We start from the raw sequence: 18574 nt of genomic DNA on the forward strand, positions 1-18574 counted from the left end.
AGGAAAAAAGGGGTAGGCTTGCAAGCCAAAGTACACCATCCCAACCGTGAAGCACGGGAGTGGCAGCTTCATGTTGTGGGGGTGCTTTGCTGCAGGAGGGACAGGTGCACTTCACAAAATAGATGGCATCATGAGAAAGGAAAATTATGTTGATATATTGAAGCAACATCTCAAGACATCAGTCAGGAAGTTAAAGCTTGGTCGCAAATGAGTCTTCCAAATGAACAATGACCCCAAGCATACTTCCAAAGTTGTGACAAAATGGTTTAAGGACAACAAAGTCAAGGTATTGGAGTGGCCATCACAAAGCCCTGACCTCAATCCTATAGAAAATGTGTGGGCAGACCTGAAAAAGCGTGTGCGAGCAAGGATGCCAACAAACCTGACTCAGTTACACCAGCTCTGTCAGGAGGAATGGGCCAAAATTCACTCAACTTATTGTGGGAAGCTTGTGGAAGGCTACCCGAAACGTGTGACCCAAGTTAAACAATTTAAAGGCAATACTATCAAATACTAATTGAGTGTATGTAAACTTCTGACCCACTGGGAATGTGATGAAAGAAAGAAATGCTGAAATAAATCATTCTCTCTACTATTATTCTGACATTTCACATTCTTAAAATAAAGTGGTGAATCTATTTTACCTAAAACAGGATATTTTTACCAGGATTAAATGTCAGGAATTGTGAAAAACTGAGTTTAAATTTATTTGGCTAAGATGTATGTAAACTTCCGACTTCAACTGTATACAGTGCCTTCGGAAAGTATTCAGACCCCTGTACTTTTTCCACTTTGTTACGTTACAGCCTTATTCTAAAATGTATTTAATTGTTTTCCCCCTCATCAATCTACACACAATACCCCATAATGACAAAGAAAAAACGTTTTTTTATAAATTTATGCTAATGTGATCCGTTACAGTTAACTGTCCAAAATTGTAATCAGTAACGTAACCTTTGGATTACCCAAAGTCAGTAACGTAATCTGATTACATTCAGTTACTTTTAGATTACTTTCCCCTTAAGAGGCATTAGAAGAAGAACAAAAATGTATGTTACCAATTGAACTAACTATTGCAGAATAAATCAATGTTAAAGTTTACATAGCTGGTCATATATGGATGTTACATTTCACTTTATGGGTTGGTTATGTAGGCTTCTTCTAACCCATCACTTTCTACTAAATATAAGAGTACGCTTAAATGATATCCTTACATTAATACTTATAATTTATAAATCCAAAAATGTATGTAGCAACTACATACATTTTGGCCCCTTTAAGTCTATCAAAAGTGTATGAGTTTGAGTATGTCTCCATTAGGCCTATGGATTCATTTTTTTATCAGCATGAATTAGATTGAGCAATAAAAGCCCCACTTTTATTCCATAGGCTGTGATCCACTATGCAGCTGTTGGAAGTTTCAAAAACAATGATTGATAGGCAACTTAAACTTCTTGAATTTAACCATTATTGGGTTCAAATACACATTTAGATTTGTGAACAGCCATCCACAACAACCACAATTCGTAAGGCGCAAATAGCTAAATGAGAGAGCAGCAGTGTGATTCACAACAATACTCTATGTAGATATCAATAATAAGTGATATCCGTATCGCCGTAGACTACACCACTGCTGTCATCCTTACCTCCAAGCCTTTATTCATGTTGAATCATCTTTGGATGCCGACAGAATTCGCACCATTGGAAGACACAGCTTGGACTGTAGCCTACAAAAAACTATTCCTGCTCTTTAACCACGATCCATCAAACACATTTGGTGTGTTATTATAGTGGTCTCTGACTTGTGGTCTGACTCGCTCAGGTGGAACAAACTTAAACGTGCACCATTTTTCAATACTGATTTGAATGGCATTGAGAAAACAGAGAAGTGTCAGAGAAGTGTCAAAGGAGCCAGTCCTGCATTGTCTTGGCTGTGTGCTTAGGGTCATTGTCCTGAGTGCTCTGGAGCAGGTTTTCATCAAGGATCTCTCTGTATTTTGCTCAGTTCATCTTTGCCTCGATCCTGACTAGTCGCCCAGTGCCTGATGCTGAAAAACATCCACACAGCATGATGCTGACACCACTATGCTTCACTGTAGGGATAGTGCCAGGTTTCCTCCAGACGTGACACTTGGCATTCAGGCCAAAGAGTTCAATCTTGATTTCATCAGAGCAGAGAATCTTGTTTCTCATAGAGTCTTTAGGTACCTTTTGGCAAACTCCAAGCGGGCTGTCATGTGCATTTTACTGAGGAGTGGCTTCCGTCTGGCCACTCTACCAAAAAGGCCTGATTGGTGGAGTGCTGCAGAGATGGTGGTCCTTCTGGAAGTTTCTCCCATTTCCACAGAGGAACTCTAGAGCTTTTTCAGAGTCACCATGGGGTTCTCGGTCACCTCTCTGACCAAGGCCCTTCTACCCCAATTGCTCAGTTTGGCTGGGCAGCCAGCTCTAGGAAGAGTCTTGGTGGTTCCAAACTTAATCCATTTAAGAATGATGGAGGGGATTTGGGATTTTTCTTGGGGATTTGCAATGCTGCAGACATTTTTTGGTACCCTTCCCCAGATCTGTGCCTCGACACAATCCTGTCTCGAAGCACTACAGACAATTCCTTCGACCTCATGGCTTGGTTTTTGCTCTGACATGCACTGTCAAATGTGGGGCCTTTCCAAATCCTGTTGAATTCCAATCAATTTAATTTATCAAAGGTGGACTCAAATCAAGTAGAAACATCTCAAGGATAATCAATGGAAACAGGATGCCCCTGAGATCAATTTTGAGTCTCATAGCAAAGGGTCTGAATACAGTATTACTGTTTTTTACTTTGAATAAATTTGCAAAAAAATCCAAAAACCTGTTTTCACTTTGTCATGATGGGGTATTGTGTGTAGATTGCACAGTTTTTTAAATGTAATCTATTTTAGAGGCTGTAACGTAACAAAAATGTGGAAAAAGTCAAGGGGTCTGAATAGTTTCCGAAGGCACTTTATATTGGGAAAAGGATATACAGTACATGCCATTTCTTAAAAAACATGGAGAGAATTGCTTTTGTGTCTTATTGCTTCCATTCTCTACTCATAGTTGACAGAGCCTACATTGACTGAATTAATTGTTTCAATTGATGAAATGAACAGCATTCAGATTCTTGAGTTTCATTTATTGAAATCACACATGATAATACCGACAATAAATAAATAAACATGCTGAGATATGAGAACGTTTGCTTGAAGAAATTGAGACCTTTCTCAAGAGAGCAACAGTAGATGTGAATAATCTATTGTTGATAGAATCCTACATTTCTTTCCTAACAGCTCTGTAATACTGAAATATAGTCCTGAGTCACATGTAGATATTGGTCAGGAGATGGAGAGTCCCATAACTTATACAGTGAAACAACCTAGTAGTGGTATGTACCAGTACATTTACATATTGCCCCTTTTGGACTTTGATGGAAAATGACTAGGAGACCAAGTATAATCAGTCCGATTACTGGATCTTCTTGGTGAAGGAGTCCCAGAGAACAGCCAGTTGGGCCTTCAGGTCCTGGGCCAATGGGTCCAGCTTCTTCAGCTTCTCTCCATAGGGGGCCAGGTTCTGCTGGACCTCCTGGGTTCTCTGGGTCAGCTGGGTCTGGAAGCTTTGGGTCAGAGGAATCATGCTCCTCTGGAACTCCTCCAGGTTCTGGTCCATTTTCTGCTTCAACTCCTCAGTGTAAGGGCCCAACTGGGCCTGCAGCTGCTGCACACTCTTCTCCAGGTTTCCCTTCAGCTCCTCACTCTTCTGGAGCAGAGAAGCCTTCAGCGCGTCGGAGTCCAGGGCCTCTGCGTAGGTGGTCACGTCCCTCTTCATCTCCTCAAGCTGCCTCTGGAGGTCCGCGTTCAGCTCGTCAGAGTAGGGCTGCAGCTTGGCTGTCATGGTGCTCAGGTCTTTCTCCAGACGAGCCTTCAGCTGCTCAGCCTCCTGGGAAAGCTTGGCCAGCAGGTCCTGAGTCAGAGGAGTCACCTGACCACGCATGGCCACAGTGTACTGGCTCCCAGCATCAGCACTCTCTGTTATCCTGGTGCTTGGGAGACAAAGAGAGAAAGGTCAATACAGAAGCCAAGTCATTCAGGTGAACAAACAGGTAGTTAGTTGAGTAGTTATCGAACTCTATTATATTGTGTTATTTTCTACATATTGAGACTTACTTGACTTCGTGTGCCACCTCTGACTGTCTGATCTTCTGCAGGGCATCTTCAGCCGTGAGTGTTGCCTCGGCAACATAGTCCCAGAATGCGTCTTTCACAATGTCCAGCTGTTGCTTAGACTGGTCCTGCCACAGAACATTGGCATCGCAGCCTGTAGGAGACACCGTGGATAATTTTATTTACAGTCTAGACGGTGTTTGAGATGAAACGTTTGCATCTGTCATTGATAAAACACTAGAGTGTAACATGAATCATTTTCTACTTTATTCCTGTAAAAAAAAAGACTATGTATTGAAAAACGTATTCTCCACTCACCAGTGAAAACAGCAAGCGCAAGCACCACGAGGACCTTCATAACCGGGCTATAGGCTGTTAATGGAGAAAAGATTTGAGTCAGTTTCTCATTCCTGATATATTGTAGCCTATGTGACTAGAGGCAGCTAGTGACTTACCTGTTTAAGATAGCTTGTGTCTTGTCCTTGTGTCTGGTAGTGGGTGTGTACTGCAGGTGTCAGGGCTGGGAGTATATATAAGGGGCTGTGAGTTGTAGTGAAGAACAAAGTCCAGGACTGAGTGCCCTGTTGTATGTCCTGCTGTCACTCCTACTGCCACATCATAACCTCAGTACTCTGGGGACACGTTATGGGGACCAAGTGGTCATGCTGACACCATATATTTGACATTTAAGTCATTTAGCAGATTCCTTTATTCAGAGCGACATACAGTTAGTTAGTGCATCCATCTTAAGAGGTGGGATAAATGCATATCACAGTCATAGAACGTACATTTATCCTCAATGAAGTAGCCATCAGAAAATGCCAGTACGGGTCATCATAGAGATGTCATGTAATGATAATGTTATTCTGCATAGACTTACTTCATCTAGAGCGATCAAATGGCTCAAGAATTAGTTGATGATAGGTGAAAGCTGATTATTATTCACTTATTTGTATTTCAAGTACGTAATGAGGGTTAGTAATGAAAGGACACCTTCTCTTTCCATGACATAGACTGACCAGGGGAATCAGGTGAAAGCTACAGTATGATCCCTTATTGATGTCACTTGATAAATCCACTTCAATCAGTGTAGATGAAGGGGAGAAGACAGGTTAAAGTAGGATCTTTAAGCCTTTTTAATCCATTGAGACATGGATTGTGTATGTGTGCCATTCAGAAGGTGAATGGGCAAGACAAAAGATTTAAGAGCCTTTGAACGTGGTATAGTAGTAGGTGCCAGTTGGGTGCCAGTTGCACTGGTTTGAGTGTGCCAAGAACTGAAATACTGCTGGGTGTTTCGCGCTCAACAGTTTCCCGTATGTATCAAGAATGATCAACCACCCAAAGGACATCCAGCCAACTTGACACAACTGTGGGAAGCATTGTTTTCAACATAGGCCACCATCCCTGTGGAACGCTTTCGACACCTTGTAGAGTCCATGCCCCAACGAATCGAGGTTGTTCTGAGGGCAAAAAGGGATGAAATTTAATATTAATAAGGTGTTCCTAATGTTTTGTATACTCATTATACGTATGGGTGACGCACTGATGACTCAGTAGACTCTGAACTTTCATATTGTTATATCATATAAGAGACAATATAAATCAGGTTAATTATGTACGTAGGGCTGAAGTCCTCTTGTAGTCAGTGGTATGTCACATAAAGATGCTTCATGTCTTAAAATGTACTCTAATCTCTAGACAAGGACGTAATAAATGGGTTTATTCCAAAATACATGTCCAATGTACAGTACCAGTCAAAAGTTTGGATACACCTACTCAATCCAGGGTTTTTCTTTATTTGTACTATTTTCTACATTGTAGAATAATAGTGAAGACATCAAAACTATGAAATAACACATACTGTAATCACTGGAATCACGTAGTAACCAAAGAAGCATTAAACAAGTAAACATATTTTATATGTATATGACAGCTTTGCACACTCTTGGCATTCACTCAACCAGCTTCATGAGGTAGTCACCTGGAATGCATTTCAATTAACAGGTGTGCCTTGTTAAAAGTTAATTTGTGGAATATCTTACCTTTTAATGTGTTTGAGCCAATTAGTTGTGTTGTGACAAGGTAGGGGTGGTATACAGAAGATAGCCCTATTTGGTAAAACACCAAGTCCATATTATGGAAAGAACAGCTCAAATAAGCAAAGAGAAATGACAGTCCATCATTACTTGAAGACATGAAGGTAAGTCAATGCGGAACATTTTGAGAACTTTGAAAGTTTCTTCAAGTGCAGTCGCAAAAACCATCAAGCGCTATGATGAAACTGGCTCTCATGAGGACCGCCACAGGAAATGAAGACGTAGAGTTACCTCTGCTGCAGAGGATAAGTTCATTAGAGTTACCAGCCTCAGAAATTTCAGCCCAAATAAATGCTTCACAGAGTTCAAGTAACAGACACATCTCAACATCAACTGTTCAGAGACTGCGTGAATCAGGCATTCATGGACAAATTGCTGAAAAGAAAGCACTACTAAAGGACACCAATAAGAAGACTTGCTTGAGCCAAGAAACACAAGCAATGGACATTAGACCGGTGGAAACCTGTCCTTTGGTCTGATGAATCCAAATTTCAGATTTTTGGTTCCAACCGCCGTGTCTTTGTGAGACACAGAGTAGGTGAACAGATGATCTCTGCATGTGTGGTTCCCACTGTGAAGCATGGAGGAGGAGGTGTGATGATGTGGGGGTGCTTAATTGGTGACACTGTCTGTGATTTATTTAGAATTCAAGGCACACTTAACCAGCTTGGCTACCACAGCATTCTGCAGCGATACGCCATCCCATCTGGTTTGCGCTTAGTGGTACTATCATTTGTTTTTCAACAGGACAATGACCCAACACACCTTCAGGCTGTGTAAGGGCTATTTGACCAAGGAGAGTGATGGAGTGCTGCATCAGATGAACTGGCCTCCACAATCACCTGACCTCAACCCAATTGAGATGGTTTGGGATGAGTTGGACCACAGAGTGAAGAAAAAGCAGCCAACAAGTGCTCAGCATACATTGGAACTCCTTCAAGACAGTTAGAAAAGCAATCCAGGTGAAGCTGGTTGAGAGAATGCCAAGAATGTGCAAAGCTGTCATCAAGGCGAAGGGTGGCTACTTTGAAGAATATAAAATATAAATATATTTTGATTTGTTTAATACTTTTTTGGTTACTACATGATGTGTGATTTCATAGTGTTGATTTCTCCACTATTATTCTACAAGTTAGAAAAGCAATCCAGGTGAAGCTGGTTGAGAGAATGCCAAGAATGTGCAAAGCTGTCATCAAGGCGAAGGGTGGCTACTTTGAAGAATATAAAATATAAATATATTTTGATTTGTTTAATACTTTTTTGGTTACTACATGATGTGTGATTTCATAGTGTTGATTTCTCCACTATTATTCTACAATGTAGAACATAGTAAACATAAAGAAAACCTTTGAATCAGTAGGTGTGTCCAAACTTTGACTGGTACAGTATGTTTACTCCAAATACGTACATTTATTTGAATGTCTCAGGCAATGAGACCAATATTGTCAGACTGACCCACAAGGTAAAGTAACAGGAACTTTGACCCCCACTGTCTTTGGATGACCCAGTAGAGATAATCTTGGGAGAAGGGATTGTATTTTCCTTACACAGCTGCACTTAGGCCTAGTTGGATAAGGCTGAATTGTTGCACTCAGCCTTAGCATTAATAAGAATCCCTCCCCTACTGCTAAATGTAATTTATGGAACCAAATTATCAAATAAGTTGTCCCCGCATTTCTTCAGTTAAAGAGATTTTCCAACTCAATCAAATCAATTGATTCTTGATTCCTCTCAGTGGAGAGGAAAATAAAAATAAACAAAGGCTCAGAGAGATCATCCATAGAAATAGAATGTATGAGAAATCCAAATAAGTGGTTGCTTACTTTAATGGTGCCACACTATAATGTGGAATTCTACACAATCTATTTCTGTGCTCTCCCCTGAGAGTAGAGTTGATCTAATGCCACAGGGCCGTTCCACTCCTAAGTGGGTGGAGTAACTCACAAATTAACACAACTCAGAATAAAACCAACTCGGAAGCAAAAATTATGTTTGTGAGTGTTTTGTGGTCATCTTGCGAATATGGCTATATTATGGAGTTGTAATATATTAGTTGTGGCTGTTGTATTTGTTTGTTTGTGTGACGCACAACGATGGGGACCATCATCAAAGAAGCCCGCCATGGCACAAGCTCAGCGATGCAATGTAGAGGTCAATGTTGTTTGGAAACAGTTTGTGGGCATACTGGCCAGGGATGCCACCTGAACCTGAGGTGTAATAATTAGTCAAGACAGATGCATTTTGCAATGAAAATGAGAGTTTCTATTGAACAAATTCAGGTAGGTCCCTCTCTGCTTCGTTCGGTTCCGTTTCAGACACATTTTTCAACTGAATTGGTGTAATGAATTCGCACCTGGATTCCGTCAGTCTTCTGGGGGGAGGAGATATATTTGGAAAGTTCTGTTGAGGCTCTGGTTGTTGACAGCTAACATCTCCTCCACCCTCTCCTGGGGCTGTACCAGGACCTCTTCCACTGGAGCTCTGACTGGCAAGTGGCAAACGTCTTGCAAAGGGATGTGATGAGGGCAAAGTAATTCATGGTTGGCTAGTATTGCCTGATTTTGACAAAGTATTACCGTTTTCATCTCTCCTTTCTGATCTCTACAGGAGTGGAGGCAAACAAGTCTTACTATACTGGGCTCGCTAAATGTACAGTAGCCCTTATCCAGCTATCCAGTTAGATAAACATTCATTCAAATAACTCTGTGAGAAGCATGGTGCCGTTTTGGAAGTTTACTTGAATCACAGTGTGAAACTGCAACAAACACAAAAGTACATGTTTTCAGTTACAGTAGTATAGAGTACAGAATGTCTTCCAAAATAACTGCAATAAATGTACAAAATGAGCAATAAGAGTACTCAATTTAGAGTCAAATATAAAATAAAGTTACTAGAATGCAACTGTGTGCTTGATATTGCTAAGCTAGGTGTCCATAGGGAGAAATAGCTACTTTGCGTTAGCTTCAGTGCTAACAGCGAACTCAATTCTTAATCTTTTACAGAAACATGAAAATGATGTGATAAACATTTATCTTGTGTTAATAAACAAATGTACTTACACACATTACAAAGCTTATGTTGAAGGATTGTAACTACTCTGTCACACTTGCACATCTTACACATTACTTCACTTCTGAAACTGCTTCCTGTCACATGACACAAACAGGTCTACGCTGCTGTACTTAAACTGCCTCTAGGGGGTGCTAAACAGGTCCAGAACACTTACTACACTGAATCTCAATCTATACCAGACACAGATCCTTAAATACTAGACACAGACCCTCTTAATCCATACCAGATTCACAGACCTTCATGAGTATAGTCTAAGAGTACACTATGGTCTTTCAATCTATAACTGAAATATATTTTCTCAACACCACCTTCTTAGACCCTCTCAATCAACTCCAGATCCTCTGATCATCCAGATCAATGCTGTCAGTGGATTAGCCACACAGCTTCACAAAAAAAGTAGAGTAAGATGTTGAATGTGTGCACACACACAGAGCCCATGCTGAGATCACACACACACGCCACAGCCAGAGGTCTGAGTGAGGTGGACAGGGAGAGAGAGGGAAGCGAACACACTGATGGTTCACATGTGCCTGCGGACTGACAGGGTGGCTCAGAGAAGCTTTATTTCAATTAGCAAGAAGGTCTGGAAGTGGAGTAGCTGTGACATAAGGCATGACCGGCTGTGGAAATACGCACAAGGAGGTGATGTAGTGCCAGCACACACACGCCATTACCTCAGCCTCAAAGGCCGACGCTCTCGTCTAGTCTCCCGCGACACTCTCCCTCACCACTGGTTATGTCTCAAGATTGAACACATTTTATCTGTATAAATGAGGCTAAAGGTGTACCAGTGCGTTCATATTAAATTAATGTGATGTGTCAGTCTCAGAAGGCCAACTCAGCCTCCCTCCAGGAACATTCATATGAGCAGTGAGTCTACCAGGATCTCCTATTTATTCCACACCAAGTAATTTCCCCTATGCTAAAAATCACACAACTCAGAGAATATAGTCATCCTAACCATAACTCTGAAGGAGTTCGCACACACCTCTGTGGGGCTGAATGAAGCCGAGCCAGGAGAGTAGAGGCAAAAGCCAGTCGTTGAATTTAATGAGGTCTCTGGGAGGTCAATAGGTAAAACTCTCCACTTGGGTTTGTTATTGAAGCAAAATTGCTCCAACTACACTGCTGTAACACAGGGTTCATAGTACTGTAACAAAGTCTCCTCAGCCTCGGCATGCACACTCAGTTTTCCCTTCAGAGCTTGGGCTTGTTGCAGTCCCCAAACAAAATCATGCCTAACTCAAGAATCTCGACCCAGAAAACGACCTCTATCTTTTAAAATGCAACGCTATGCAAGTGGGTCCCTTACAGATCGTTCTTGTACATAGTGACCTAAATATGGAGCTATGAACTTTAATTGACATAGGGTTCATGTCTGACAAGATCAAGACAATATCGTGATATCTGAATGATCTCCCCTTGACAACAGTCCTATTTTACATCGTGATTTAATAGAAGCAATGATCCTAGGATCTAGGATCCAGAATCTAGACGATTCACACAGGTACACAGTAAGAAAAGAAAAAGACTGGACAGAAAAACATACAGGAGACAATTTTAAGTAGTCATTTTTATATATAGGTATATAATCATATATTATACATTTAATACAGGCACATTGAGATCGATCATAAAGTGAACAGGGAAAAAAAGTGGCAGAGATATTTGAAAAAATTTACATTTTATGAGAAATCAAACTAAACTCTGCTTTTGACATAGACATACAAACAAAAATCATAATGACAAGCTCCAAGAAAAAAAAACTCACTGGATGCTATGTAGAGACAGCAAGAACCAGCTCGCTAAATATACTTTGCATATATATTCAGTTTCTGTGTGTGGTTTTCTCTGATCTTAGCGGGTGACTCGAGAGTAGCCGGTGCTGTTGATATAATTTAAGGAGAACTCCATAAAGAAAAACGTCTGATTTTGATACGCTGTTCCCCTCTTTAAACGTTCCTTACATGCTACGTTTGTTTTCCATGATAGAGTTTACTAAACCTAAGCGTTAACTCCATTCGGATAGTCACATTATTTGGTTGGGCCATATATAGTGTTCTGGAAAATATTATTTGTGTATAATTTTACCCCTCATTCAAATAAAGTTAGTATCTGCCTCTACAATTCTACTGAAGGTGGAGTCTTAAACTGTATCTTAAACAAATATCATCCTTAAAAACCTTTTACATACAAATAAAACATGACCAATAATTCAAACCGTGATGATGAATCCATGCCTTACAAAACATAATTGTGACTTATTGTACTGTATGCAAAACAAATCCTATTTTAGACATTGACTTCACAAATGCATCTCAATCAACATTGTTAAACAATAATCACATTTCTCATAGTTCTAGAAGACTGGCCACATGGACTAGGTGTTCTCATAGTTCTAGAAGACTGGCCACATGGACTAGGTGTTCTCATAGTTCTAGAAGACTGGCCACATGGACTAGGTCTTTTGTTGTGCTGAAAAGTCATATCTTGAGGTTTGGTCAGATCACGTTTACTAGTAAGCGATGCAATTAACCATATCTACACATAGCGCCTCTGAAAAGGCACCCTATTCCATAGTGCACTACTACTGATCAAAACTATTGCACTATATATTGTAGGACATAGGGTGCCATTTCAGAAGCAGCGAGAACGTTAACAGTATCAACTGTACCAAATACCAGGGTTCGTTATCCACAAAACGTCTCAGTGTAAGAGTGCCGATATAGGATCAGTTGTCTTTTAGTTCATAATTGATCATATTATATGGCCAGAACCTAGATCAGCACTATTACTCAGAGACGCTTTGTGGATATGGGCCAGGAGTTTACAAGCATACAGTGTTCAGATGGCCACATTCATGATGGAACACTAACAGTCCACAATCACAGTGTTACTGGTGTGCCCATATCAATGTTTGTAATGAAAATACAGTACTCTGATCATTATCTATACTGTCAAAACTGTGGTTTTGTGAAGAAGGCATTGGAAAAGGTTGTCAAAACACACATTAGTGATATTGATAGAACTGCTACATAAGGTGTATGCATCTCTCCATCTAGGAGATGTAGCCCTTCTAGATACTGGTCCTCCATTGGTATATAAGGCAAGAATGAACCACTCAGTATGATATCGAGTCAGCACCAAGAACTGTCATCCATCTCTCTCCTCACAGGCAAACACGGCAGAAATGTGGCCTATCACAACTGGATAGCATCTTATTACCATTATCAAAAGACGACAAGGTATATTTTCTTAAGGCATTTCTAGAATTGATTTGGCTAGATTGTGATAAAGATGCTCGGCTAGCAGGCTGTCCAGTGCTCTCAAATAGACCGAAGGCGGTTTGGGAACAAAGATCTCTATCGGATCAAATATAGAAAAAAATACCCCAGTAGAAAAGACAACATCACAGCAAAGACACAGAACTGAGACAGTGAGTCCACTGGATCAGCAGTTTCTGGAAGACAGATGCCTTTTGGATTGACTGGTGCGAAAACTGGAAGCATTTTCCCTTCAACATCCAAAAACAATTTTATAAAACAACAACTTGCACAAGGTTGGTGCTTTTTCTTTTTGTTAGCGGTGCTTTTTCTTTTTGTTAGCGGTGCTTTTTCTTTTTGTTAGCGGTGCTTTTTCTTTTTGTTAGCGGTGCTTTTTCTTTTTGTTAGCGGTGCTTTTTCTTTTTGTTAGCGGTGCTTTTTCTTTTTGTTAGCGGTGCTTTTTCTTTTTGTTAGCGGTGCTTTTTTAACATACAAAAGGGCATAGAGAAAAGATAGCTACGTTTTTCAATGAATTTATCCACAGAAAGAGGCACTGAGGTCAGTTTAGTTGAGTTTTTTGCTTTTGAAAGAGAGCTGACCTTGTGTTATTACCAGTTGTCAGAGCGACAGGACAACCGATTAATGTTGTGCCATAATAACATTTGAGAGAATCTGTTTAGTTTAAAAAATACAGCTTATTCCTTAATTTCTTCATTGCACATGATCAGAATAAAAAGAACCAGGAAATAAAGGTAAATCAGCAAAAACCATGACTTGAGCCTCACAAAGTAAAATACTCAGTGATCTTCCTTGCAATGGAGAAGAGAAGGAGAGGGGGATGAGGGAGGATAGTGTGGCATTTCCTCTCCTCTTTCTTCTCTTTCTCACTGTTTTACCCAGAATCTTTGTTACTACAAGAGCTTCAGTGGAATACATACACAATTTACAAAGGAGAGAACAAATATATTTTTAGATTGTTAGTGCAGATTGTTTTCATTTTTACATTTTTTTTGTATATAATATGTATTTATATATAATCCATACATTGTTACATAACGAAACATTACGGTTCTGACTTTATAAAAGTCTGAATTGATCAGAAAGCATTACACTTCTCAACAATTATACATTTCCATTTCCTGACAGCCCAACTTAATTTTTTATTTAATTTATTATTCTTTTTTTAAACAGTGTTCAATACTCAGCGCTGCTTTACTGTACTGAGAAGCTCTCTGCTCGAGACAGACAAGGTACATTGGGACATAATGCAAAGTGTTTGGATGCGTCACAAAAAAACTGTTGTATTTGCTGCACCTCTCCCTTCTCCCCCGCCCCTTTAATAAATAGGACAAAATGGACTAAAATATTGAAAATAAATGTTCAATAAAGTGGTTGTGCTTGGGGGTCCAGGACGGTGTGCATACTCAACAGTCTGCCATGTAACGACCTAGGAGAAGGAACACAAACATGGACCATTCAGGTTAGACAACAATATAGACCACATCATTCACATTTGACTAACCAAAAGGGAAAGTCTCTTCACCTCAAGTCACAACATGAACATTGAAACAACATAAAACAGGTGACAAGTTCGTATGTATTACCTGTAGCTCATCACGTCTACCTAGGTAACAACAGACCGTGTGGCGAGTAGGGAAAAAGAAACCCCATTAACAGTTTATACTGCTCTGCTTCATTCCTGCACCCATATGTTTCAGCTGCACAAGCCTTCATCAGTTGTCAGATTTTGTGTCTAGGTTTTGGTCCTATACGTACCTGTGGCAAACCTCTTCTTGTTGAGGGACAGTCTGTACCCGGTTCCCAACAGCTCTATGTCCACCCCAGACAGCGTGCTCCCCTCACTCATAAACTGCACAGCCAGGGTGGTTGGGGTGGACGGGCCGTCGGAGAGGTCAAACTTAGCCCTCAGAGACCCCGAGCCTTCATTTTCAGACTTCTCAGAGATATCGTTCAGCTTCCAGAGAGACTTATTCAGCTCTGAGTTCCTGGTGGAAAGAGACAAAAGAAGACTTGTGAATATGTAGCTTACACAAGTAGTTGTACTACCACTCTCTGCGGCAGAGACATGTAAACCATAGATACACTATTACTACTTTTGTAATGGAAAAATTCATATCAAATCAGTCAATACGAGTCAATCATTCAAAACGTCAATAACTAAAAAGTACTGATGTTCACATGTTCTCTGGTCGTTTCTCTCACCAGATAGCATTAGGCAGGGACTGCATGTTGGTGACCCCTCCATCTACAGGCACTAGGACCTGTACATTGGAGAGAGGGCCGGGACAGAGCATGGACTCTGGGTTGTAGTGGTAGTCCAGCCTCAGGTCAGTGGTGGCGGGGTCACACTTCCAGTACACTGCCAGGTTCAGAGGGGTCGATGCGATTCCTTTAGAAGACACCTGCACACAGCATGAGGTCAGAGGGTAAAGGGCAAATATCATATGTGTCACGGATCCCTCTGGAACTTTCATTACGCACACCTGGCCCCTATTCCCAGTGATTAGTAATTGTATAAGTGTGTCCTTGGTTTACCATTGTGCTGTCGATTATTGTTACTATGTCTGTTGGTCGTGTGAGTACCTGAGCTGTGTGTTTTGGCTTTCGTGCCATTGTGGATTGCGCAGATGATTAGGGGTCTCGTCCTGTGTGATAATCATTGTGCGCTTGTGTTATTTCAGGTACTCCTTGCTCTTTTGTTTGGTTTTCTATCCTGTGTTTTGTATAGTGTTTCTTTGGTCTTTGTCCCAGTTCGTCCCCTTTACACGGCACGCAATAATTTGGGTAAGAAATAAAAAACCCTATTACACATTCCTGTGCCTGTCTCCCAAATCATTCATACCAACGTGACAATATGATTGAAAGGAAGATATGATACCAAAAACAATTAATACATTCGCAATTCGTTAAATAAATACATTTACAAATTCAAAAGTGACGGTAATAAGTGTGTCATATTTGGAGTCAAAAACATTTTATTTTTGGACTTTTGCATTATTACTACAAGAGTGAATGTATAGTATAGGGGTCTACAGTATACTAAAGATGATTTCGTTTAGTCTGGGACCAACCTGGTATTTGAGGATGTCAACGTTGTAGTAGGATGCAGCAGGGTTCTGCTCTGAGGCTTTCCTGAGGTACGATGTGAGAGCTTGCATGTTGAACCAAAAGTCCTTGGTATGAGCATCACTTTGCGAGGGATCACTGGATCACACACATGGGAAAACGATGACTCAATTATTCATTGCTCTGCTTGGTGGCTCTGTGTGTGTACAGAGCTCCAATAGCTCGGAAGGAATGACCCTTTTATTGCCACCCAGCTATTAAATCATGAATTCCATTTGATTCAATTAGTCCAGCTATGTGGTTACCCAGACAAAGCAGAGCAAGGAGAAAGAAAAGAGAGGGAGGAAAAGGAATCCATTCTTCAAAGAGAGTCTAACTCAGGTGGACGTCTCAAACTTTCACACTGACAATTCACTGCTAATACAGATGGATATGGCAAGATACATGCTGGATATACCAGAGAAAACACAACAAGAAGCTTTAACAGAGGTGATAGCGTGTGGGGAATGAGGTGATAGCGTGTGGGGAATGAGGTGATAGCGTGTGGGGAATGAGGTGATAGCGTGTGGGGAATGAGGTGATAGCGTGTGGGGAATGAGGTGATAGCGTGTGGGGAATGAGGTGATAGCGTGTGGGGAATGAGGTGATAGCGTGTGGGGAATGAGGTGATAGCGTGTGTGGAATGAGGTGATAGCTTGTGTGGAATGAGGTGATAGCTTGTTGAAAGTTGATGCAACACTCTTGTAGACATGGCCTGTTATGAAACTAATGTCGGAGGAGGAATGGTGGAAAATAGGGTTAGGGTTAGCTTTATGACTGATGAAATCCAATTTCCCCCCACCCTCCGTCCTGTCCCCCTCATCCCATCTCTCTCTACTGGCTGGCTCCCTGATAGACTGACATGCTCCAGTTCGGTTTTCAAACAGTGTTACAGACTTCCTTTGGTTCTTCTCACACACACACACACGTATTGGAAGGTGGTCTTTACTGATATAGAATAAGTACTAATCATTAGCTGAATGTTTCTCTGTGGTCCTACACACCTGTATGGTAACTACACATCCATCAGGTTAATTCAAACATTGTCTGAATGTTTAACCATTCAACTGTGAATAAAACATTATTTGAACATTTGAATTTCTCCACTCACCTGAACAGTAGTGTCTGGTTGGGGAGGATCTGCTCCAGCTTGGAGGTGTTCTTCAGTTTGAAGGTGAGCATAGCAGGGTGGGGGTTACTGGTGAACACCTTGATGATACCCATGGGGAAGGACAGGGTCATGTCACCTGTGATCTTCACTATGCACCTACAGAGTAAAGGAGTGACGGCACATTAAGGGTTAAACGTGATATTCACTATGCCGCTGAGGGGCACAGCAGCACACAAAGGGTTTTTAAGCCTCTGTCCACTAGTCCAGTCTACCACAGAGTTCTATAGCCTGAAGTAGTTCACAGTCTCAGTTTTAGTTAGTCCAGTGATATAAATCCAGATAGTCCAAGTCTAAATTAGACCCAGTTCAACTCAGTCCAAGAGCTCTATTAAATCCATATCGGCTCAATCGGAAATTACCTTTACATCTATTAAATAGAGCCCAAAGTCTAAATTAGAACCAGTCCAAGGCTACCTTAGTCCAAATCTAAACAAGACCAACTTGTCTAACCCCATGCCAGTCTGCTGCAGTGTGGTCCATGTGCAAGCCTTAACCCTGCCCTGTGTGTCCGCTGCAATGCTTATGAAATGTTCCATTCGCTAATCCCTGCAAAAATAAGCCTTTTGCACAGCAGCAATTTAACAGCAGTTAACCAATAAAAGGGTGTATGTTTTCTCTGCCCCAGACTATAATCTGCCCCGGGTCGGTTATCCACTCTGAAAGAATGGTGTCGGCCTACCAAAATCTAAAACATTCCACACAAGCAGACACACACGCGCACAAACACCCAAACACACACCAGGGTTTCCGTTAGCCGCCAATAGATGGATTTTGACCCACAAAAAAAAATGAAATAAATAAAATTGGTGCCAGCCAATTGTCAGGGAGAAAATAAATGTTTTATTTCTGGTCATTTAAGTGTACTTCCCATTCACGTGCACAGGCAACTAGGCAGGCTTCAGCCACTCACATATCACTTTGCAATGAGCTGGAGGCCGTATGCATTTTGAAAACATATGCTTAAATTACTTGAAACTTTTACTAAATATTACGTGGAATTTCTTACCTTGCTTCAAAGTAGCCTAGCCAAAATCCAACCAAACACGCAGGCAATTATTTTATAAAGACTTCCATATGCCATTGAAACCAGCAGCCTATTTCTCTCACATTCTATTGGTTTTCAAATCAAATGTATTTAATTGGCCAGTAGCCAAAAGGCACAATCCTAGTCATATTAGTAACCCATGCTAGTCTTTAGAAATCTCTCCCTCTTTCTAAATTTCTCACTGATATTTTCATCTCATGAAACCGCTCACATGTGCACATAGCCTACTGCATTGTACACATTGCTGCACTGATAATGTAAAGAAACAATATTTTATCAACATTTTAAGCTAAAGGTTCTGATTTGTTGCATGATCCTCATTACTTTTTAACAATTTTTGGATGTAGCGTAGGCCTACTGGCTGTATGAATGTGGGATCTATCGTCCCACAACTGTCCCCCAGTCTGTTTGGAATAGGCTATTTATTTATTTATCGCACAGAATGACCAATAGAACTATAACTTTTTTACTACGGGAGATAGTAGATTGACATAGGCCAGTGATTTTGCTGTTCGCTACTTATCTTGTTGGCTGTTGAAAAGTATATGTGGACAGTTATTCTTACATCTTCAAATTGCGCTTTGGAAATCGGTAAGAAGGAGGCACACCGTTCCATC

At 40.8% G+C, this 18574-nt stretch overlaps 2 protein-coding genes across 12 annotated transcripts in view; both read right to left on the reverse strand.

Annotated features, from left to right (window-relative positions):
• Positions 1-2966: 2966 nt before the first annotated feature.
• LOC129818150 (apolipoprotein A-I-like) lies at positions 2967-5658 on the reverse strand. Of its 2 annotated transcripts, XM_055873797.1 has the most exons (4): positions 4637-5656; positions 4500-4553; positions 4185-4335; positions 2967-4060 (listed from the first exon to the last, which is right to left on the reverse strand). In XM_055873797.1, exons 2-4 carry the CDS (start codon positions 4537-4539, stop codon positions 3484-3486), a joined length of 768 nt encoding a protein of 255 aa, XP_055729772.1. In that variant the 5' UTR covers positions 4540-4553; positions 4637-5656; the 3' UTR covers positions 2967-3483. The 2 variants fall into 2 exon arrangements, with proteins under 2 accessions (XP_055729772.1, XP_055729773.1); XM_055873798.1 differs by having other exon boundaries at positions 4500-5658.
• Positions 5659-10910: 5252 nt separating this feature from the next.
• The window catches only part of LOC129818148 (F-BAR domain only protein 2-like), a 93923-nt gene continuing 86259 nt past the window's right edge, over positions 10911-18574 (reverse strand). For all 10 annotated transcript variants that reach the window (XM_055873789.1, XM_055873792.1, XM_055873791.1 and 7 more), the window contains 5 exons: positions 16853-17008; positions 15708-15840; positions 14839-15038; positions 14392-14621; positions 10911-14062 (listed from right to left, as the gene is read on the reverse strand). In XM_055873789.1, coding sequence (XP_055729764.1) covers positions 14040-14062; positions 14392-14621; positions 14839-15038; positions 15708-15840; positions 16853-17008 — 742 coding nt within the window. In that variant the 3' untranslated portion in view covers positions 10911-14039. The remainder of the gene's footprint in view (positions 14063-14391; positions 14622-14838; positions 15039-15707; positions 15841-16852; positions 17009-18574) is intronic.

Source organism: Salvelinus fontinalis, chromosome 21, assembly GCF_029448725.1.
Source record: "Salvelinus fontinalis isolate EN_2023a chromosome 21, ASM2944872v1, whole genome shotgun sequence".
Classification (NCBI taxonomy): Eukaryota; Metazoa; Chordata; class Actinopteri; order Salmoniformes; family Salmonidae; genus Salvelinus; species Salvelinus fontinalis.